General features: G+C 35.4%; 1 protein-coding gene across 9 annotated transcripts in view; it reads right to left on the bottom strand.

Annotated features, from left to right (window-relative positions):
* LOC139117353 (diacylglycerol kinase beta-like) overlaps positions 1-25,108 on the bottom strand; it is a 281,533-nt gene that overhangs the window by 232,082 nt on the left and 24,343 nt on the right. For 2 of the 9 annotated variants that reach the window (XM_070680373.1, XM_070680372.1), the window contains exons 2-4: positions 21,711-21,781; positions 11,220-11,347; positions 10,419-10,715 (exon numbers count right to left, since the gene is read on the bottom strand). In XM_070680373.1, coding sequence (XP_070536474.1) covers positions 10,419-10,488 — 70 coding nt within the window. In that variant the 5' untranslated portion in view covers positions 10,489-10,715; positions 11,220-11,347; positions 21,711-21,781. Of the gene's footprint in view, positions 1-1,883; positions 1,955-10,418; positions 11,099-11,219; positions 11,348-21,710; positions 21,782-25,108 lie in introns of those variants that run through there. The other 7 variants (XM_070680376.1, XM_070680381.1, XM_070680371.1 and 4 more) reach the window with 6 other exon arrangements.

Genomic DNA, 25,108 nt, shown 5'->3' with positions numbered 1-25,108 from the left:
ATAATGGGTCAGTCTTTGAATGCATGAATTCATCTGAAAAAGGATAGGAACACCTGTTTTCCATGTTGTTGCTATGGGTGAGATACGATTCTTGTCCGTAATTTCATATTGAAATTTGTAATTATGGGTGAAATAGGACTCTTTTCGGTACTTTTTTGGTGAAATTTGTTGCTATGGGCGAGATAGAACACTAAGTAAATTTCTTGTGAAATTTGTTGCTATGGATGAGATTAGAACTCTGAACAATTCTTTAGTGAAATTTGTTGCTACGGTTGAGATAGAATACAGTAATTTTTTGATGAAATGTGTTGCTATGGGTGAGATAGATCACTTCAAGTAATGTTTTAATGGAATTCCTTGCTATGGGTGAGATAAAACATCAAGTAGTTCTGCAGTGAAATCTTGTTGCTATAGGCATAATAGACCATTTTCGGTGAAATCTTGTTGCTAGGGGTGAAACAGGACATTGATTTGTTTCGCAACGAAATCTTGTTGCTATTGGTGAGTTGGTTGATCATCAAGTAGTTCTGAGATGATGTCTCGTTGCTACGGGCACGATAGGACATTTTGAGTGAAATCTAGTTATTGAGGACATAATTTGAGTACTTCTGTGGGGAATTCGTCGCTATAGGTGCGATATATTACTCTGAGAAACTGGGTGATGAAATTGCTACAGGCATAAAGGAGCCCTGGATAGTTCTGCATGAAATGTTGCTGCTATAGGCATGACAGAACACAGTAATTCAAAATTGATATATCACTCTAACAGTATCATAGAATATAGAGTTACTCTGCCAGGATATGTTGTTCCTCCGGATATCATATGATAGGACTGAGAGTGATACTGTGGTGGTATTTTGTTGCCATGGATAAGAATAAATGGTGGACATTCAGTGTTTTTGACGTGAATCTCATCACCATTGCGAGAATTATACCAAAATACACTGCTCTACAAGGAACTATTTTTCTATGCCAATGACAGAATACTATGTACATTATTTATGTGTATGTCTTGTTGCCATGGATACAAATACTTATGAATTTCTCTACTATTGGGATGTTTCAGTGTTGAAGGTTTGTACCATATTCCGATCACGCCATGGTTATTTTTCATCTTTGTTGATATTTCTATATACGTGGAAAATTTTCTTGTGTTTGTTAAAGAATAATATATTTAGGGTAAAATAATATCATCAGATCCTTTATGTGTTGTTGCAATATTTGCAAAAATGGCTGAAATAATACCCTGTATTATTTTAGAAAAATGTCAAAATAATTATTGAAATTTTTCACGACATTGTTCAGGGCAATACAATATACTTAATTTCCTGTGATTATTTGTGTCTATAAAACAAACACACCTGACAGTTTTCTCATCAGCAGAAGCATTTGGAAGATGCAATGCAGTGTATAGTCTTGACCAACATACACTCTCATTATAACAATATCTATTAGACATATATGCTCAATTGAGGCTGGTGAACATTCCCCATTCATAACACTCATTATAAAGTAATTTGCATACTTAAACAATGCTAATCAATAATCTATGCTAGTCATAGCAAGACGATTTGACATTATGTGGACAATAAAGTTAGTCTAATTCTGATTAGTATAAAATTATTAAAGAAATTGATGTGCTGAATTCAAAGGTAAAGTTTGCCTGCAAAACATTGCATTTTCTAACCAGTGAATGACGGCATTATCAGTGAAAGAGTCAGAATAAACGACAATTCTGCCAGTCAAATAAATGCTTTTTTACTTAAATAGGTATTATTGATTTCAAGAAAATCTTCTTTATGTTTGACTCGAAATAACATTTGCAATAGACAGCACTGAGAAAAAGAACTGGGCCATCCATTTCTGTAACTATCAACACTAACCGGTAATATCAAGGTGAAGGACAATCCAGAGACAATCACTCCCCATGCAACCTTTCAAAGAACAAATACTTTTCTTCCATCTCCACAGCACACTGTGTTGTCTATAATCATGCAAGGCTGCATTCTCTTTGTATCAATAATCTCCTCTTGTTGTGGACGATATAGACAACAATATCTGCTGGTATGCCAAATGGAATGTGCGATATGCATTTCATGATAAATTTTCAGTGAGTTGGTCTAAATGCAACATGCAAGAGACAAAAGAACACATATCTACATGTAACCCATACATACTCAACTGTGGAACTCTGTTTTCTGTCAGTGCAAAGCTGGATTGATATACAAGAAACAAGTAAAGACGGGATTAAACCAATCTTGATATACAAATTATATTGTCAAACAATGAAATTGGAAGTCCAACGTACGATGCCAACAAAAGTACCATGCAGTATAGAGAACATAGTGCCAGATATTGTAATCGTCAAAAGACTACATTTAAATACACATGGATTGATATTTGAAAAAAGAGTATTACAACTTCCTCAATTACTTAGCTATTAAACTGAGTCATTGAGGTCGAGTCTTTGCTGTGATTTAGTTTCCTCCCACAGCGGACATGTATGAATGTCATGCATGTGCATACAACACCTACCACTTTCCTTCCCTGACCCTATTTACGGAAAATAATTCTCCGTGTCACGATAGCAATTTCAGGCAATCATCACTTGTTAATAGAAATTGCATCCTGAAGCGTGTGTGGCTGCCCAGACCTTTAATGTGTATTCTCAAACAAAAAAAGTAGAGCTCAGATATTCGTGGACCACAGCGCATTAACTCCTGAGAGAGCTTGTATTGGAAAAGCAGCTCCATAATTTTCCAAGTGATTATTGCTGCAGAAATTTTAAGGATTCATTCTTAATGAGGATTCAGCCTGACTCAACCACTTATTACTAGTTCTCATTTTTTTGCTTAACTTCCATCACATCGGGTTTTACCTCTCGACGTCTGTCACCATGGTGACTACAATTACCGGGGCAAAACTTCACATATGGGATGACAGTGAAGCCGGCATGTGAGGACAAGGATCAGGGTTTCACCTAACGTGAAAAGTCATATGTACTTATGTATTAACCTAATCCCTGGAAACATGCCTTTTCCACTGGGATCTCACCCTTGATGCACTACGGAATATGAGTCAAGAAGATAATGTATTTTAAATAGACCACAAAAGGATGTGTATTTTATATATATATATATATATATATATATATATATATATATATATATATATATATATATATATATATATGTTAAAGACATAACTCTACATTGCTCGTTTTTCTATACAATTCAACCATTGTATTTTTTAGTCTCTCCTGTCATTCATGTACATTTCCAGATTTTCACAGACTTATAACTCTACATTGCTCGTTTTCCTACACAATTCAACAATTGTATTTTTCATGTTCGTACTTTTTATTGTAGAAAACACCTGAAGAAGCTCTAAATTTAGAGCGAAACGTTGTGTTTGAGGTATATATATATATATATACAGTATATGTGGGAGGTGTGTGTGTGTGTGTGTGTGTTTGTGTGTGTGTAAACAAGGTCATGTCAGCCGGTTTTATCATTGCTAAGTACTCAATGACATGTGATTAAGTGAGTATGACTTGGTGTCAGACCTTTTCTTCAGCACTTTACTTGGAGGGCAAACAAGAAACATAATATCACTTGCTTCTGTCATGTTTTCAAGGGGGATGATGTTTACATCAGAATTCAGATGGCATTGCGACCCCTGTATATAAATGAGCCCCTTGCTGTCAACTTTGCCAAAGAGTACATTTCAAAAACAACAAGCCACTTAAATTACATGTCCAGCGCTGCCTTGTGAAACACTGTCAATTCATGCTCTATGGAATACAAACTAATGCCAAGATATCTTGAAAAACACTCCCCACCTTAAAGTGTTTTCTCTCGACTGCGCAATTGCGCAAATTGCGCATTTCGAGTCATTGTGTACCCTAAAAAAGTCACTGACTGCGCGGAAATCGCGCACACAACACAGCAAGCAAAGACGTCCACATATACTGACATATGAGGGTGACCAAAGGGCATAGTACAACGAACTGTGTGTATCAATGATGGAAGTTGGGAAAATTCGAGCTTTAGCATTGTATAGGCACGTGTATAACAATGCAACACCATCGTTTGATCGGCGCATGGGGATCGGTGCATATTTTCATTGATTTAAGCCCCCCAAATTCGGACCGAATCGTGCCCGAGGGAACATATTGTCGAATCCTTAGTCGGGGAAACTGTGACAATTAGACAGAAGATAGAGAGCGACCGAGCACATCAAAAGCTGACAAACGTCATCATGTCGATGTTTATGCATATGTGCTGCATACGACAAAGACGACACAACTGAACTGGGTGACGATCGTAATGATATCGAGGACGCGCTTCATAGGAAGGCAAAATCAGCATCAAAGGTGACTGCCCCCTAAAATGTCAAGTCTACCCCCTAATTTTATTGAATGGGCAGAAAGTGCCCCTTTCAATGAACATGCAGAGAAAACACTGCTTAAAGTGTACATTTTCACAGCCAGCAGATTTTTTGCTCTTGCAAAATTTTGTGATGTCATTGCCACTCGAAAAAACCATATAAAGAGATACTGCATATATTCAGTGATGATGTCACAGCTTCAGGTAGATACTGCCAGGGTACCACAAAAACAATGCATCCATTAGCACCTTGGCAATGTGAGATTTCGTTTTCCATTCAGGACAGTGATTCATACAACAGATAACTTCAATCTAAATACTTGGGATAGTTTTCTGTATCTTTTTTAGCATTTTCAAGAATACACTTTCAATTAATTTCATGACAACTGCAATTTTCATCTGGACAACTGAACACTTGTGTGAGCAGTCAATCATATTTTGACTCTCCTTGAGGGTAATTTTCTATTTATTTACTAAACACAAGTACAAGTCAACAGCAGAACCTGGTAATTTTTATTTTATTTTGTATAGATTACTTTTTTTTGAAATTTTTGCTGGTGTCACACACCACGCCATAAATTACAGTAAAAATTTTAATATTCAACAACCCCCTTTCCAAACTGGTTTGGCAGTCAAAACACACTGTTGAAATATTTGGTTATAGCAGATGACGAAAGTAAATAGGTGAATAATTTGAACAATATGTGACCTGTCAGTATACAGACTAAGTTTACTGTAAAAGCAAATAATCTCTCTTAAATGCACAGTTGGATGCAGGTATGACCTGCAGATATTATTACAGGTGCTTTCTATTTACACATAATACACCAAAACCTATAAAAATTATGATATGAGTAACATTTGCAGTCTTGGCTATCGCTTCTAACATTACAAAATCTACATCTGTTTTGGATGGAACAGAATCCAACTAGCACAGGGCAGCCTGAGAGTATTCCTGTATGGTTTGATTCGAGATTCTAATGACGGCCAGGAATTAGGAGAGATTATCAACGTATACAAGCTGGCACTTTTTTAAGCTCATGTAGACAAACTAAATGTCCAGTACCAGACCTAGTGGTTGCACCGCTGTGGAATACGAACATCCGGAGATGGAGATTAGCACAGGAATATCAATCATTACAATTCATATTTCAGTTTCATTGATAGAGGAAAAAAATGATCTTTGCCATCACCGAAGTCATCAAGAGCGTTCCAGCTGATGTAATGTCATCACGAGACTGGCAGATTGCTTTTTTTTCAAAAACCATTGATTTTAATACAGATTTTCCTAATATCTTTTAGAAAGCAAAATCTGTATTGTACTGAACCAGAGCTCCTTATTTCCATAGGAAAATACATTTCCAACACACGTAACACCCGAATTATGAATGAATGCTGGAGTCTCTTGGCTGCAGCGGGAAGATTGCCTACAAAAAATTAAAGGTACCAGTAAAAGTACGGTACAAGTTATTTTCCAGGGCACTATACTCCAACATTTTCATCTTTCAATTCGTATTATTTTTGTTACACTACCCTAGCTAGGGCATTTGAGTACAGAATGACTACATAATTAAATATAAAATTTTGTCTCTATCATGCATAGCAATAAAATCTCTTTGACAAGTTGACATGAAAACTGACCATTCATTTACTGTCTTATTGACAAACAAGCTTCCGAGTTTTTACAAGGAATAACAAGGAACCATTTGCCATACTTTGTGAAGGTATCTCCACGATATGCACAAGGTGAGTGAGTTGCGGTTTGAACTCACTAATTGGTCACAGAGACTGATTGAAGTTCAAATGAAGTGTGTATCAGCTGTATCAAATGGTTTAGTTCAGAGCATGTCCTCTTCTGACTCATTAAACGACAATCATATGAATACTAACCATCAGTTTTGACGTCATTTATGCTAAATTGCGCAACATTACGGCCAAATTCAACAACCTCCTCACAAACCAGCTTGCTTTATAACTTTGGAACACACCTCGAATTTTTTACATAACCACACATCACTGTTAAAAGGTTGACAGTACAGAAAAAGATTATGATTTTTTTTTCTCATTTCCAACTCATTCCATCCTGAAACCAAACATTTCAACTTCATCCTGAGTTAAAGAACATGTACTTTTGATTATCATTATCTTTCAGAGATGAACTCTTTAAATAACCCTATTTGAATCTTTCAAATAATTTGAATATAATATACCGGAAGTCTGAATGTCTTCAATAATTCACAGTATTTGCTAAATCAGAATAACTTTATTATATTTTGCTCCCAACATCCTTTTGCCTGTTGCTCTTTTTTTTTTTTTTACATTTGACGATAAATTTTACAGACTTATTTTGACCGAGACTGGTGGAGACGAAGTGAAACCTGGTTTCAGTCTCCATTTCAGTAACATGTTTTTCCTGCAAACATCAAAATAATGGACGGTTTTGCCATTAAAGTCCGCCTTTTGTGTTTCCTCTGCTAATTTCTTGGGTTTAAAATTACACTGGTACCCTGACTAAAAGGATCGTGATGGATCTTGTTAAATTGAATTAGAAAAGGTCTGCATGGCGGTGGTTGATTCTGTCTCAAGTGGCAGGCCGCCTCTGTTGATCTGCTTGAGGTATTCACTGTGATTGGGTATTTAACCTAAGGGGATTGGGTGTTCTTGTAATTAATACATACACAAATCACACTCATTTGTAGCTACTTTGTTTCACAGCTATTCGGCATAGATTGTCCACACTTTAAATCACTGACTGTTTTCGGCAATATCTTCCGTTTTTTGACATCAGAGTGACAAAGCTACAGATTCTTATGGTTTTGTGTGCATACAGTACGCACATAAAAAAATAAAAAAATTTTCCTACTTCCAGTTTAATGTAAATACACTTCAAAACAAATCAGGTACTTGAAGAATTATTTCAAAGGGGTGTGGTTGCTACATAATATGCGATGTTGTTGGCAACTGACCAAAACTACTTTAACCTTTTTTCCCTTCTTTAAAATGGAATATTCCACTGAATAGAGTTAACTAGGACACACCGTAATTCACATTGTGCCAGCTCAAACACATTACACAGTTCCTATCTTGTTCATCATACAAAAATGTGAAATGGAATGATAAATCATTTCATGTAGGAGATTCACATCGAGAATGCTACACTTTAATCCACTCTCCCCCGATTCCCTGTAAATTGGTCCACAATCCCCATTGATATTATAACAGGTTTGGGCCAAACCATGATGGTGAAAGGGTTAAAGACGAGGGATGCACAAATACCTTTCCAGCAGATAATAGTGACCAAATGCCAATTCACTGTCCACAGGCCAGACAATTGATAAGTAAAAGGAACTATCTCTGTCTAAAATACAACGCTATATACCTTTGAAAGGGAAAACCTTCAAAATGTATTTTTTGATATGCCTAAAATAACGATCATGTAAAAACAGCCTAAAATGACCTGACAATCTTAGTGGCTTCAAATAAATTTTCACTGCATCAATTCACAAAAAACATGTCAAAAATTACTCCCTTTTGTAAATGTCACAATTTGATTTCATGTTTACTTTAGAATGATTAGTTTAATTTGTCCCTAGATCAATCTGTACGAGTTTTCAGTAAAATTTAATATGACATAAAAAAATTAAAATTAATAATAATCTTTTTTTTTGTTTTTATAGCAATGGATATAAATACTGCAGATGTTTCATATCTGAAAATAAAGGTCATGGGCTTTTACACCAAAAAAGTTTACAGTACACCTCCTGTTCATTTCATGGTTATCATCTTTTTATCATCTTTTCAGAAAAAAGGCTAGGACCTTGTGAAATGTATAACCCAATTTCCCTACCTAAGCTCTCAAAGCATCCGTCATGTTTGCAAGTTGGCATTACACACAGCTGGTTCAAGCTTAACTCATAAAGGCATGACCTGACAATGACCCCACAGTGACGACAGTGCTTTAAACCTCGGCCAATGACAGTGCTTTAAACCTCGGGCAATGACCTTCGCTGACAGTCACCCTCGTTAAGTAATAACGTAATTAATTATCACACATTCCTGTTGATTGAATTAATCCTCAATTCTTTAGTTTTTCTAACTACAATAGCAAGTTTCAGCTTAAGTAATATTTTTCCTGACTGTAAGCCAGGGACCATAATAAGGAATTATCATAAATCATACATTTGAACAAACAAGTGTTTGAGAAACACTACAACAACACTTGACAGTGAAGAGAGTGCCCACCCTTCATGCTGTTTCTACTATATGAACCAGGTTATGCACGGAGCAACCGTAACGTATTTGATATTCCTGACTGGTTATATCCCATACCATCCATAATTCACTTTTCTTGAATAAAAATTCTGCATTAGTCAGAGATTGCTTAAAATTGGAGTATTCTATGTTACACTGGTCTAGATTAGAAATTGATAACTTTTCCTCAATTCTTTAAACTTTTCCTTTTTTTTCATGATTCAAAATTTATTCTTTATGAGCACAGCAATAATTCATACATACAAGTCTCAAAAATATAACCAGTCTCAAACACAGATGGCTGGCACACACCCACATACACACAGTGACAGTGTGTGTGAATAAAAGGTTACGCTGATATGTCCCAGTACAATCACACGTGTGATGTGTATGTCGGACTGTCAAGTAAGGGTACTTTACAACTCACAAAAAATCATTATGATTCAATGACTAAACTGCACCTTAAGTTTCACCGACTACACGGCCTCATAAATACTTTAGTTATCCCCTGACATTTTGTCACATTTGCTTCAACAATGCCTGGATTATTTTAGCATATAAATAACTAACTCTTAATTTTTCAGCAACTCATGGCGTCATCATCTGACAGAAGTGACAGACAAGTGACAAATTTCACAAGTTACAACAAAGAAAAAGAGTTGGAAATTAAAACCATGGCCCATTTCAAATATCAACCTGGTTTGGACAAAAGATATCATTTGGATACACAGTGTACATGATCAATTTTTAACAGTTAAATTTGGAATATACAATATGTGATAATTCAACACATAGTACATTTTAAATGTCACGTTTGCTTTGGCAGACATGTTATTTGAATAGACCTGTGTGGAAAAGAGAAATTAAATCCAATTTTTGAGACACCACACAAAGTTTCTTCACTGAAAATTATCCATATTATCTCCTCTAAATAAATCTGTGAAAGCTCATTTCGAATGACCATAGAGATAACTACATCAACAGTTTTAATTTGAAACTAGGGACCTCCTTGCAACCTATAAGTGGTTTTTTTTGTTATGTGTTACATAATCCAAAACTTTACATAAAACTGACTATTTTTCTATATTTTATAAATTTCTTTTCCCATACACACAGCCATCTTGGCTTGAAATAACACCTATCACCAAATACCTATTAAAGCCCTTGTGAGAAAAACACTGCAAATGAGTGAACAGTATGGACTATACATAGTCAGTACTTGCAGAGAGTTGTGCTACAAGGGGAAAAATTTCACATTTGCCGCCACCTCCCTCCAAAGCTAACAAAGGTCAAGTTAACCTTCCCAAGGTAATTAGGGTTTAACACAACTGAAGGAGCTCAGACCACAGTCTGGTTGCTTGATTTGCATATTATGTATTTGTCAACAATGTTCAAGGACAATAGATTTGTGAAGTGGGACAATAGCCTGGGGTGACCCACTTGAACTGCCTATGTGTTGAGTACATTTGTGTGTGCACACAACAAGCGGGGATAAAACATAACAGGAGCAAATACAACTTGTTCTGTGTGAGACACACTTCAGTGAAAGTGCACCGCACTCTGCAGATTGACAGATAAACTTGACAGTGGCTGAGTATGAATGTATCGAGTGCCAATCCTCAACAATGTTTGGCTGCATTGATATAACACAGCAGTTTGATCTTGTCACGCTCATATAGCTGCAGTAATTGTAGTATGTAGATGTGTGTGAGTGTTAGTTTATATGTTGGCCGGGCTAAAAACAAAAACAAAACATATACAAAGATATTTGTGACTTACATGAGGCATAGTCCTGTAGTTGTTGGAACTCAGATGGGCTGAATTTGTCCCAGACGTGGTGGCTTGCCATCGCTGCTTGTCTCCTATTGGAAATTTACACAGAAAGCTGTTTGGTGTCTGTGCACTGTACGCTATGTTGTCACTCACGGCCTCTTCCTTACAGCGTCAGCCCGTCGGCTCAACACTCTACTGTACCCGTAAAAAAATCTGACAGCTCAGAATCAGTACAGTGTAGACGTTGATATACCATGCATGCACATGTAACTGCACTGACGGCCAACACGGGAATGCCTTTGACTGCAGTAAAATAAAAAAAATTCACACTGGCATCAAAACAAGGCCTTGGTTCACCGGCTGAAACCCCAGGATGATGACATGAGAATTACGGCTTATTTTACTGTGAGGGAACACCGCCAGGCACAGGGGCCAAGTCCTCACTACACAGCGTATCCGGAACTAGAGATACAGACGTTGCACTGAATGGTTCAATGCTGGGTTTGAATGCCACCACTGTATAAATATTCAATGGTATATAAATAGGAACAGTGCTGAGCGTGGTGAATAAGGAAAGTCTAGTGATCTGCTGATGAAAGACATGCCAATTCAATCACTGCCCTCCATTGCTGTACTTAACTGTTTCACAGCAAAATTTCAAGAATTTAATTGTAAGTGTAATTAATACGCCAAAGAATGGAAGCTTTTTAAGTCGGGCTAAGTGGATGCTAATATAATGCAACAGTGGGTAAATGACATGTAGAAAGAAAAGCCCAAGTTCCAGGCTGTTACAGTTAGTGTACTCACCCAATTGGTGTTTGGCAGAATGTTCACGGGTGGTAGCCACGGGAACTCACTTGAGCTAAATTAAAATGAGTTACACTTGCGGCAACTATCCATTGCGGCACAGAGCTCTCTTCTGGCACTTCAGTAACCTTCAACAAACATCAAGAACTCATTAAATTTGACTGCTAATTCTGAACCAATGAAGTGGATTTAAGATCAATATTGACATGACTATCAACACCACTGTAGTTGTTTGACAGTAAATATAACACCTTAGTTGAAATTTACGATTTAAATATTTCAACTGCATTGATATATAATGCATGGGTATTTACTTATACATATATCAATAAATTCACATCTATATAATGTAAACAATGACTATTTCTGATTACATTCATAATCTATTTTATCTGTAAATTGAGAGCATCTCAATTTAAGCTATAAAGGGTACACAATTATGTCAAAGTTCACTTAAAATGTCAAAGTTTATGCATCTCTGCAGAAAACTTAAAACATCCTCAACACAAGCTGTATTGAACTGCCATACATCTTCACTGTACACATCAGCTTTCATACCTGTCTCTCTCTCTCTCTCTCTCTCTCTCTCTCTCTCTCTCTCTCTCTCTCTCTCCCCCCTAGCATTTTGATTTGTGGGTTTTTTTAGTGCTTCTATGTTTTAAAGTGTGTAGCATTCAATAAAATGACAAGGGAAATGATCAGACCTCTACAAATAAAAAACATCAAGCTAGCATGGTGTGATAGGCAATTGTCATGTCTGCCCTGGTCTTTGCTATCTCACCAGCAGGGGAGACTTTCCATGACAGACTACCATACAAAACTTTATTGTGGCTCAAGTATTGACCTTGAAGAATTTTTAGGGGCCAAGTTTCCTTAAATTGGCATCTTCCATTCTCAAATTTCACTTTGTTTTTTAAGGGAACGGTGGACCTGTACATATTGTAAAATTACGTTAATAACCGGGGCTTTACCAAAGACATCCAAGGTAATCAATTTAGTTGAAGGAGTGTCATACAATATGATTAAACCATGTCACAGTATGCTGTGATGAATGACCATAACACCTGTCTGACATTGTCAATGGTCAGATCTTGTTAAAACACCATCTCTACTCTTTGAAGACACACATAATCCATGCTTGTCAAAGTACTTATAGCTTGACTCAGTACAGAATTTTTTTACAGCTTATTCAATCTTATATTGAAGAAAACATTTTTAAAAATTATTTTGTAAATAAAATGAGGACACCAAAAACCATTCAGGCACATACATGGCCGACACAGTTATCTGCAAAGAGTATTTAATGAGCTAACAATCTGATGAATGCAGCTGGGCACAAATTGCCTAAGTCATAATTTATCTCCCAATAGCTCATTTACAGCTATACACTATGGACGTAATAAAACAATGCAGTGTAGGAGTAAATTGGCTGTATTCTGTAATGTTTGTGCCACAAGTCAAAATGCACAAATCCTCTACTTTTTCTGGATGGAGACAATAGACGGATTAGAAAAAGGCAAAATTGTTATGCAATCTTACAGCATACACTGGAATTTGTTTACTTGAATTTACAAATGCTGACAACTTCCAAGGTCATTTCAGGTCACAAGCACTGTAAAATACATATTGACCCAATTTATACAGATGTTGTATTCATCATAAAAAGTGTATGAAAATCTAGTGATAACAGCCATTCCAATACTACAAATGACATACCACACACCCTCTAAACCTATTCCTCATTTTCTTTTTTTCTTTTCAATTTTCATTATTTACATCATGTTTTTAAATTCAGGATTACTATCACTCTTAAAACTACTGTGTCTTGCACTCGTGTAGTCCTATTTGGCATTTAAAATTGGAATTAAATCATGAAAATTCGCTATAATCAATTTAAAAAAAATTATATTGTAAAATATTGGCCGATTGCCAAGCTTTATTTCTTCAGATAAAGTACATACAGTTTCATGCAATGCTTGATCCTGAATGAAGGCATTAATTTATGCAAAGTGTATTTATTAATAAGCATTGTTTGAATATTCATATCAGCAATGAGTAATTATTAGCAGAGGATATTCAGACTTAAGATGGTCCATTATAAATACAGATTGGCTACAATGTAATAAGGAAGTGACTTATGCCAAATTCTGTACAGCATGGTAAGTGAAATTCTGCCATTCACAAAACAATAAACAACACTGTCCTTGTTCAACATGAATGCACATGGCCTGCAAACTTCCATAAACCCTTTGAGCGCCAACGTCAATTTTTGTTGCCTTTATAATATCCGATTTTCCTCGATTTCTGCCAAAATTTTGATAAAAAACTTTTAGCCAATGAAATATGATGTCCATTGGGTCCAAATTTATTTAAAAAATTCAAAAAAATTCATAAAAATTGGTAAAATGAGGCAGTAAATTTTGGTTGGAAAAATTACAGCACGCAAAGGGTTAATTCTAAGCCTCATTGTTCAAATTACATGTAAAATATATACAATTATGAAAAACTAGCGGAATCATAGTACTTCAGTAAGTGCCTTGAAATTGAAAGGCTTAAAGTTTTGCAAAGACATTCCATAAACTTAAAAACCACACCTTACTTTAATAATCAAGAATAAAATCTGGGGTCACTGTGCATATTTTGGTACAAGAGAATTAAATTACTCAATATTTACCAACATATGAAATTCAAAATGGCTGGCATCCCTGTGTTATCTCTACGGCGGAACTAAAATTTTGGATTTTTGCAAAAACATGCCAGTGAAAATTTTATTTACTCTCTGAGCTTCAAAATGAGCCCAAATAAGCGGAAGACCAACAAGTATTGCAAAAGTTTTTGAGTCAGAATGTCTGTCCCCGAGGCAGTACCTTAACTCTGTGGAGATGCTAAAACTGCAAACTTCATTCAAAGATATGCTAATTACCTACAAAAGCTGTTCAGAACTAATACAGTAACATTCAGATAATACATGTAACAGTCTGTCTTCTACTTCAGCACCGTTGCACATCGATTAGCCGTTCGAAGTTTGAAAAGAAGGAAACTTCTCAGTCTAGTCAAAAGAGATTTCAGTTCAAAACTAAAAGTGGACAAAAAGAACAAGACGCTGTGGCACACTTCACAGACTAATTGACATTCGAGCAGAGTTGCTCAAGCACACACGGCATGCAGAAACGTGTCTCAGATTTTTAACAGGGCTGTAGCTTTTCTTCCTCTTGGAATGGAACATCAAACAGCAAAATGCCCCGGTTCAAACACGTGTCCCATCCTTAAGTACCCGGTGAGTGTTCAACTCAGAACTACAAAGCTACACCGTGATCAATAAGGTCGCCGGATGAAATTCTAATTTATCGCCACAGTAACTACAGACACGGTTCGTCTTTTCTGCAAGCCATCAGGTACTCTGCATCTGCATCATATCACAACCTCTGACCAGATATTCTTTCTACCCCAACTTCCTGCTTCTCGCGTATTTGTCTCAGCAAATATTTTGAAATTTTCAACATACTAAATTAAAATTCGAGTCATTTTTTTTTTAATATTTTTTTCTTGATATATAATGTCGCTGAGAGATAATTATGTAGGTATGAATAAAAGGTTACTGTAAAAGCAAGTCATTAATTAACTTTTAATTCATCTGAATCATACAATCTTTGTCATCACACGAGACAATAATTACAGACTTCATTAAATGTCCTTAATTATCATCTGGGAAACAAGATTTACATTCGACTGCACTGACACAAAATTAAAATGGTTGCGTTCTCAAGGTGAACATTATTAGGGTACTACGGTTTTGTTATCGACTAAAATAATAGTTCCGTAAATGTTTGATTTTGTGATTTTGACTTGTCTTACGTCAGTACATCTCAAAACAAAAGTCCAGTACAGTCAAATTTTTCTAAAACAGGACACAAGTGGATGTCACAAAAAAATGTTAAAGATAGCAATGAGATTGTGTATTCAGCATGGAATTTTACATATCAGCATGTTATCTATGAAAGGATGCAATTATGTAATACCATATTTGTATTTGGGTTTGTATCACTAGCAACACGTGACAAGAATTTTAGTTGAGAAAACTCCAGGAGGAATAAATTGAATTTTTCCAAAAGAGAAAAACCCATGGCTATCAAGTCATTCCACATTAGCATGTTGACACAAAGCAAATAAATTAAGCAGCGCAGGCTTGGACATATTTGCCTCTGGTAATTATCAGACACACAATTAGCATGCTGCATTTGCAAACAGCGAGAACAAAGTGTTATTCTCATTACCTGTCAACTCAAATTGGATGTTAATTTCCTCCGTGCAAACAGACCCACCATTATCATTTATTTTAATTTGATAGCCCAATTTTATCATGACAGATGCCAATATAGTATAGATATGCCATATCATGACAGCAGATAATTAACTCACACTGTTAAATTCTACCATTTGAGTTTTATTTATCATAAATTTATCAATATAAATTTATCAATATAAATTGTACTGTAAAATCAAATTGAAGTAACCAATGTATCATCATTAACTAACCTAGAATGAGAATATTCCTTACAAGAGCACACAAGTTGTTTAAGGGATGGACCATTGGATTTTAGGAAGGGAGGGGGCAAGGTTGTCAATTTTAATCACATTCACAATTTTTGTCAATTTTATCATGGAATACATACTCTATATTCAAACCATCGTCAGGTGAATATTTTATTTTTCTAATAGCAGCATGCCTTAAAACATTTGTTTGGCATTTTTTTTCTTCTGCAATATTTTTGCCATTTTCAACCAAGATCAAATAAATAGGATATAAATACATGATTTCACACATTTCAAAAGAGAAGCCAGCTATTGTTATTTCAGTATTTACAAACTGGCAGACAAACACCATCTGTGTTTTCATGGCTTCACAATAAGAAACAAAAACATATGGTTACCTGGACAATAATGTTATTTTTAAATTTGCATTGAAGCAGTAAAGCCTATACACAGGTGGCTATAAAGATGACAATTTGTTTTTCATTGACACTTTATTGTTTTAATTATCTCTGGTTATTATAAAAATACACACAAAGCTGAGACACAATTTCAATATTGATACAGTAAGATAGCTAGAAATAAAGTAATACAAATACTGATTAAAAATGAAACATTTACAAATGTTCAGTTCATATCGCATTGACAGTTAGATTTCTTGACAAGTGGCAAAACCACGCTGTAAATCAATGGAATATAACACAGGTGAAGTATTACATTTAAATACTTTGGGATTGCCAATTATGTCTTGAGGGGGGTGAGTGTTCAGAATGCAAGATTTGGGGTTTTTGCTGCATGGCATGCACCTTTTTCCCAGAATTCCACCTTTTTCCCAGAATTCCACATTTTCTTGAAAGAGAGTTACATGAAAACTATTTTGCAAATTAGCAACGCTGTAAAAAAATTCCCTGGTAAATTTTGCTTTGCACTTTTATTTCCCTCATATGGTCCGTCCCTTTTTTAACAAAGTAAATGCAGAAAATAACCCTCTCCATCCTTACCTTAACAATTAAGCATTAGTTCAGCCCTGCTGTTCTCATGGTGTGACTATCGATCTACATGTAAAAATTAGGGATGACAATGTGACAAGTACAATGCATGTTCTGAACATTAGGAATTACAATCATAACTTTTACTACAGAAAGCTTGATAATTACTAATACATGTTATATCGAATATCATACACTCCACTGGATTCAATGGTAACTTGTTCCCGCATAGTCAGTATGACTGAAAGTGAACCGGAACTATTTCAAGTGGACTGTTAAAGTTTGGGATTAAAAATGTTCAAATTACATGTTTTACATTGGAAGTCTGGTTTTTAGAAAGTTATGCATAAAAAAAATATTTATTTTGTGAAGTAGTACGGACAACTGAAATTTAGGAATTTCAACACAGACCATTGCAAGGTCTTTTTAACATTTTTTGGGGGTCATATTGCTAAAATGTGAAGTTTATTGACACTGAAGAAAGATGAGGGTCCCGGAAATGTGGTCTGATACAGATACTTTGTAACTGATAGATTTTCTTACAAGGAAGGATCGTATTCTAATCATTAGGTAACTTAGGAAATACTCTGACTTTTCAACCCTTTGACACATATTAAATTGCTTTGGTGTGTCCCTGATGAAACTGACAAAGTCAATGTTTTAACTTCTGTCACTTTTATATTCCTCGATAAGAAAATGACAATGATCATAGTTGTACATGTAGGTTTGTTTACGAATACACCTAACACATTTTGCACTGCTGACAAAGATTCAGACTTTTTTCATATTTGGGCAGTTTTTTACTGATGCACCATGCAGATAATGGTTGGAATTTTTTGACAATTTATTTTTACAGTTTCAATAAGTGGTCAAAAAGACCTAAATTAATATTTAGGGCATGCATTATCACAAAGTCTAATTTAAATAGTTCAAAAAATATATTTTTTTTGCGTATAGATTCAAATGGAATGTTGTTAAACATTGTTAAGAATATCTGGTATTATATTAGTCTGAACTGTAAGATATTTCAGACCACTGAAAATGTTGAAAGACAGGTCAACAACACACACCTGTCTGTGTACTGCATACAGCAGATCAGATAAGCAATGGTGATAATAATTTGTGCTTTCTAGAAGATTACCTGGTGGCTGCTTCAACAAACCAACAATTTCCGGCACCAAGGTCTTATTTTGACAATCATACTGTAAATGATTGACATACATTATTTGAGTTGATCTTGATAAGATCATGCAATAGACCAAATATCACCTGGGGAATGAATGCTTCATTCATGATATTAAATGACCCAAGTATATTTTTTGTAAGCACTGATCACCACCAAACTGAATAATATTTTTATTTTACTCATGCGACTGCAAACCTTGGAACTGAACTGAATTACCGCAGTGACAATGAAATAATACCAGCAACTCCAGTCTGATGTCTATACCTAGCATTTCAAATGCAAGACAAACAAAAATAAAACCACCCAGACTGTAGACTATAAATTGCACTGACATTTTTTGGATAAACCATAAATAGTGTGAAACTGAATCTTCAAGTGCAAGCTTTGTTTCAAATTCTGAACAGGTCCCATGATGAGCTGAAAGGTTTCCTTTGGCAATAATCACCTTGAAAATGTGTGGATGTTTCAGTTCACGTGTGATCAAGATTCTAGAAGTAAAAAATTAATTTTTCCTCAAGAGGACAGAGAGATATTAGCATGGAAATGTCCAAGGAATGTAATCTGGATAGGAAGTTTTCTCAGAGAGTCAATCTCCACTGCATGTTTAAAAGAAACCTCTGTAAGATACCGGGTGCAGAATGGAGCATATAATAGTTATAGGTATAATACAACAATAGAAAAAAATGCTTGGAGACTAGAAAATCTAGATCTGTAGTTTTCAGGATTGAACATCTGTGAAATAAACATGTTCTGTATTCAAACGTACATATTGCTTGAATCCACTGAGCCTGATATTAGATTCCGAGGCATGTCCGGTTAAAACTGTTGAGCAACGTTACATCACATTTCAATTACATCTAATCCGGTCACACTTTTGTCTGTGTTCATTTCCTCTTCCATCTTAAGTCCCAACACTGTTGCAATCCAAACCACATGGTTTTTGTGATATTTAATTGCCACAACCTGAAGTGGTTCTAGCTTGGCAGGCGAATAGCAGTGAACAGTCGGTGATGGCTATTTCAGAGCTTGACCATTCAAGATGCCGGTATCTATGGGTGTCCATTGAAAATGCAACAGAAACAGTACAAGTCATTGACAATGACATAGTCCCCACTTGTAATAGGAGTATTAGTCTTGATGGGGCAGGGAAATGTGGTCATTAAAAAGTATCACTGGAGTGTATATGTTCAGATCTATGGACACATAGGTCTATGTCATTGTTCCCAATTTGAAACAAGAGGCATGTCTAAGTTATGGTTCTAAATCGGGAAAAAAGATCAGACCTCTAGCTGTATTGGCCAGCCAAGAAATACATATGTGCATAATAAATGAGGTACAAGATGTGACATCTTAAGGTCTATTATCCTATCAAAATTGAAGCGTAAAGAACTTGTGGTTACTGAGTTATGCATATATATGCATATTCAAGGTCAAAGGTCATCAAGGTCACGTGACATTTTGAAAAAAACATTGTATTGCTAATTAATCCATATATGCCAAAATTCAGACCCCTAGCTCTATTGGCTTGCCCACAATTATATATGGGCATAATTAACGAGGTAAAGCATGTGTTGTCATAAGGTCTCCCATCCTACTAAATATAAAGGACATGGCACTTGTGGTTACTTATTTATTGACATAATCGTGTATTTTAGGTAAAAGGTTATCGAGGTCACATGACATTTTGTCAAAAAATTTCTATCCTATAGTCTATCCCTATATACTAAAAATCATACATTTACCTCTATTGGCTTGCTCAAAATTAGATATGCACATAATTAATGAGGTACAATATGTGGCGTCATAAGGTGTCCCATCATACCAAATATGAAGGGTATAGCACTTGTGGTTACTGAGTTATGGACAAATATGTATATTTGAGGTCAAAGGTCACCAAGGTCACGTGACATTTTGTCAAAAAAATTGTATTGCTAAGTTATCCCTATATACCAAAAATCAGACCTCTAGCTCTATTGGCTCGCTCAAAATTAGATATGCACATAATTAATGAGGAACAATATGTGGCGTCATAAGGTGTCCCATCATACCAAATATGAAGGGTGTAGCACTTGTGGTTACTGAGTTATGCACAAATATGTATATTTGAGGTCAAAGGTCACCGAGGTCACATGACATTTTGTCAAAAAAATTGTATTGCTAAGTTATTCCTATATACCAAAAATCAGACCTCTAGCTCTATTGGCTCGCTCAAAATTGATATGCACATAATTAATGAGGTTCAATATGTGGCGTCATAAGGTGTCCTATCATACCAAATATGAAGGGTGTAGCACTTGTGGTTACTGAGTTTTGGAAAAATATGTATATTTGAGGTCAAAGGTCATTGAGGTCACGTGACATTTTGTCAAAAAAATTGTATTGCTAAGTTATCCCTACATACCAAAAATCAGACCTCTAGCTCTATTGGCTCGCTCAAAATTAGATATGCACATAATTAATGAGGTACAATATGTGGCGTCATAAGGTGTCCCATCATACCATATATGAAAGGTTTAGCACTTGTGGTTACCGAGTTATGGACAAATATGTATATTCGAGGTCAAAGGTCACCAAGGTCACGTGACATTTTGGTCACGTGACATTTTGTCAAAGTGTCTGAGATATCTGCGTGAACGGATGGACTCACATGGATGGACTCATGGACTGACATGACCCAATCTATGAGCCCCCTGGACTTTATCTGTGGGGACTAAAAACTGTGTCACTGCATCCTTTTTGCAATATGAATACGATGAGAAACTAAATTTTTATTTTTCTTGGCCTTATACATGGGAGTCTATGGACTGCCTTATACATGGGAGTCTATGGACTGCCTTATACATGGGAGTCTATGGACTTCCTTATACATGGGAGTCTATGGACTGCCTTATACATGGGAGTCTATGGACTGCCTTATACATGGGAGTCTATGGACTGCCTTATACATGGGAGTCTATGGAGGTGAAAACTAAAAAGTCCTCTAACACGGCCAAATTTGATCACATTGTGAAACAAATCGACGTGCATCTGTATGAGGTAGGGTACTATCCTTGTACCAAGTTTGAACGAAATCGCTCCAGGCGTCTCTGAGATATCTGCGTGAACGGACGGACGCATGCACGGACAGACGGACGGACGGACGGACGGACATGACCAAACCTATAAGTCCCCCCGGACGATGTCCGTGGGGACTAAAAAGCTACCCTATTAAAGACCATTAGATTACGAACCATGCAGAGAAATGGACCCAGCTACGGTACATAATGTTCCTGGTATTCATCATTATTATCCAAATTGGCTCCGTCTACTCCATCTCAAAATTAACTTTGCTCTAAGTTCTAGATGATTCTATTCTTCCCATAAGAATAACGGAGAGAATTGATGAAAAGCCGCTTCTACAACTTTTTCATTTTTATTTAAATTTTGCAAATAGCTGCGTTAAAAGAAATACGATTCAACAGTTTCATTAGACATTATTATTGCTGTGCTCAATTTTCAGTGACAGACACTTTATTGAGTCATTGGTGGAAAAAGTTAAGTCACCATTCTTGCTCAATTTGCAACCTTTAATACATTGCTTGATAGTAAACTACAGTTCTCAAACATGTAAGGAGCTGATTAAGACTGAACTGCTATTTCCCTCTTTGGTAGAGTTTTAAAACATTTCCTTACAAATTACTTTTTAATTATATGAAGGAAAAGGTGTTATATATTTATCAACACAATAAGAAAACAGCTGAGTCAGCATTTTTCAGAGATTCTTTTGTCAGTAAAGAATAATCTTACCATTTTATCTGGAAATCTGGTATGGTAGCATCACTGTTTGAATATATTTTTCATGTCTTCTCATTCAGACCCTGTTGTAAAAAATTCAAGAAAATGACAATATTACAATGTTTCCTTGCATTTCAGCAAGCAAATCTACATAATTGGCTGATATTGCACCACTCATAGGTATAGTCACCTACTGTAAGTCACCAATCGAAACCAGTGACTTTACAAAAATCAAACATCTTGACCTTCAACTGCCAGTAATCCCTGAACAGACAGCTGATTCCTTGAAATGTTTATAGACAACATGCTATCATTTGAACAATGGGTAGTAATCCCACAAAACATTCATCTATCTATGATAATCTTCAAATCAAAAAAGGTACATGTACTTTTCATGTGGAAAAAGTAATGAACGGTTGCTATGGAAAATGGACATCAAAGGCACACTGACAAAACCGGGCAACTTACGAAAAAAACATCAGATTTTTAGAATATATACATTCATCCAAAGTATTTTCTTTTTGAGCTGTCAATCACAACTGATGAGAAGTTGTGGTTCTTATAAAACTTAAGCATTATGTTAGCATATATCTTCCTTTACAGTCAGAATAAACACTGACAACAAATTTACAATATTATGACAAAGGTACAATCTTTCAATGAAACAGCTGGCCAGGTGATGTTCCCTGGTGATCGACTCATTCAGTGTGAGATTTTAGAAGTTTTGCAGTGACATACAAAATTTTATCAATTACTGATGGACAGCTGGTATTTCAGATCAATTTTAATTTGCTGTTTTGATTTTACTGTACTTTCTGATGTCAAAATTCCTTTGCTACAATTCTATAAATACTAAGGGCCAGATAACACATTGTGGTACTCCTTGGTTTTATGAAGTGCTTTGACCCGTACTGTTTTCGATAGGACAGAATTTGTAACAAAACTACCATGCGTGTGCAGCTATATTAAAGGTACACAGTCACCTGTAATCTAAATATGCCCATATCTGGTCAAGGGGTGTTTCTTGGTATTTAAAATGCCCATGTGAGGGCGCTGTTTTTAAAAAGCAGCAACCCGCTTAAAATCTGTGTTTAGATTTTCTCTTTCCATGGTAACTGTAGCAAAGTTGGAACAGGTGACAGTATACATGTTCCTTTAATCAAATCTATAACTGCAAGCAGCTCTATTCTAAAATTTAAAAAGTTCAATGACAATTTTCGGTAAAGAAATAATTTTGCTAAGCTTGACATCAAATAAAGTATATGTGCATGTCTGAGATATATGCATGTATAATACATACATTCAGGATTGAATTTTCTGAGAATGAACCACTGAGAAGTAAATCTAACCCTTAGTAAGTGAAATTATCTTGCAGTATGAAACATCACTATGCTTTACCTTTATTCAAAGTCAGCCACTGAGGGCATGCATTGCTAGTTTATGTCTTTCTATATGTAATGCCATAGTACAAACAAATTACAGTTTAAATGTCCTCTCCTCTCATAGGCTTTTGTATTTGTTTATTTCTTTTTATATTATTTCCTATTCTGTTTTATTACTCATCCAAGACTGAGTTACTTAAACCCTTTGAGCGCCAAAGTAAATTTTCGTCGCCTTTATCAAAATACTGTATATACTACCTGGTAGTCAATTTTTTTCTAAATTTTGCTAAAATTTTGATAAAAATCTGAAGACAATAAAATGTGATGTTCATTTGGTCCAAAATTGTCATAAAAGTTACAGAAAAATTCACAAAATTGGTAAAATGTTGCACACTATAATTTTGGTGGGAAAAATTACAGTGCTCAAAGGGTTAAGGTATAAGCTAAATGTGTTGCACAAGAAATATTCGACTCATCAATAATTAATAGATGGTAGATTTTTATATTCAACTGTTAATCATATGTCTATGATCTTTCTCGTTTTTCTCTTTCTCATAATATTTTTAAAGCATCTTCTAAACGCATCTACTATGGATCATCAAAATACTTATTTGTCAGTACACTGTTGATTTTTCAAGTTTCTTTTGAATTTTTTGGTTTGTGTTTCAAACGCTTTCAAGTTCTTGCTCCAGATGTTTTATGAAAACTATCAATCAGCATATAGTTTACATTTACCAGTAAGTCAATTATTTCCTTGTAAAATTTGTTTTTACTTTTTGAAAATATTGAATAGAAAATGTTGATTTTGCTTTTAACACTTCTCATTTCAAATTTGACCAATGAAAATATTTACAATTTCATTTTCTTTCCTTCTATACAACATCCATAAAAATTCACTCTAATATTGATGGCACAGTGAGAAAAAGTTCATCGACATTTGTGTGCAAAATTTAAAGAATCATTCAACATGGTGGAATTTGAGGGACTGCCAGTGAAAGCCATTTTCTTCATTACAATCATTGTCTGTCCTTCATGTGTTGATCCAGTATTTTCTTGTTATGCCTACATCAGTCTCTTTTTGGTCTACCAAAGGGCTGAAGAAAGTAAAAATGGAAGTATTTCCAAAGATGAAAACCATAGAGGTAGTCAATTGCTTACCATTACAGAGTTAAATTTAATATACTTGTTGGTATTCACACGCAACGCTATATGGGGTCCTTCCTCATCAGAGAATGAAAATATGACTCCCATTCATGAAGACATCATGGGGTCCACATTACCTCAGACATCTCTACAAATAGTCACACAGATTGATGGAGTTATCACGGCTGATTTTATCACAACTCAAAGTGAAAGAATTATGACTTGACTGCATGGCCAGTGAACCGTTCCAAACAAGAGGACAGCTTCTCAGTAAAAATTAACTCAATAAAATCACACTGACATGATTGTACATGGTTTGTCAAACTTTGATGTACAAGAGCAAAAGATGCACGGAACTCTACTATTTGTATTCTCTAGAACACATGTAACAAACTATGGTACACTTGGAGTCAATTTGCTGTGAAAATTCAGTCAATGACACAGAAAATCATAGCGCTGATTGCTCTGTGGGGAGTGGTTTGCTCATGCAGTTTCTAAAAATTTCTGGTGAAGAATTTGAAAAGAACTAGCAAACCATGAAATCAAGTTTTCAGTAATTGCAAGACATATAGTCATGAACACAGGATAACAGTTTTATTTATAATACAATTTACATGAATGTTGCCTGATTTATCTTGAATACGATCAAAAATTGACACAGCCAAATCTTTGTGGGTTATGCTATAAGGAGAGTCAAACTCCAGTCATTCCCTTCAAACTTGGAATTTGACCATAATGATGACAAGAAACCTGTCATGCAGCCATGTACCCAAACATTGTGAATCAGAAAGGTCTAGATTGACTGAATAAAATTAAGCAGGTTCATCCTGTATGAATACAATGCACATGAACTGTCACCTATTCAGAAAATAATCTCATTTCATT

The sequence above is a fragment of the Ptychodera flava genome, chromosome 18 (genome assembly GCF_041260155.1).
Source record: "Ptychodera flava strain L36383 chromosome 18, AS_Pfla_20210202, whole genome shotgun sequence".
NCBI lineage: Eukaryota > Metazoa > Hemichordata > Enteropneusta > Ptychoderidae > Ptychodera > Ptychodera flava.
Note: the sequence above shows the minus strand (reverse complement) of the source record. Positions and strands in the feature narration are given on the sequence as shown.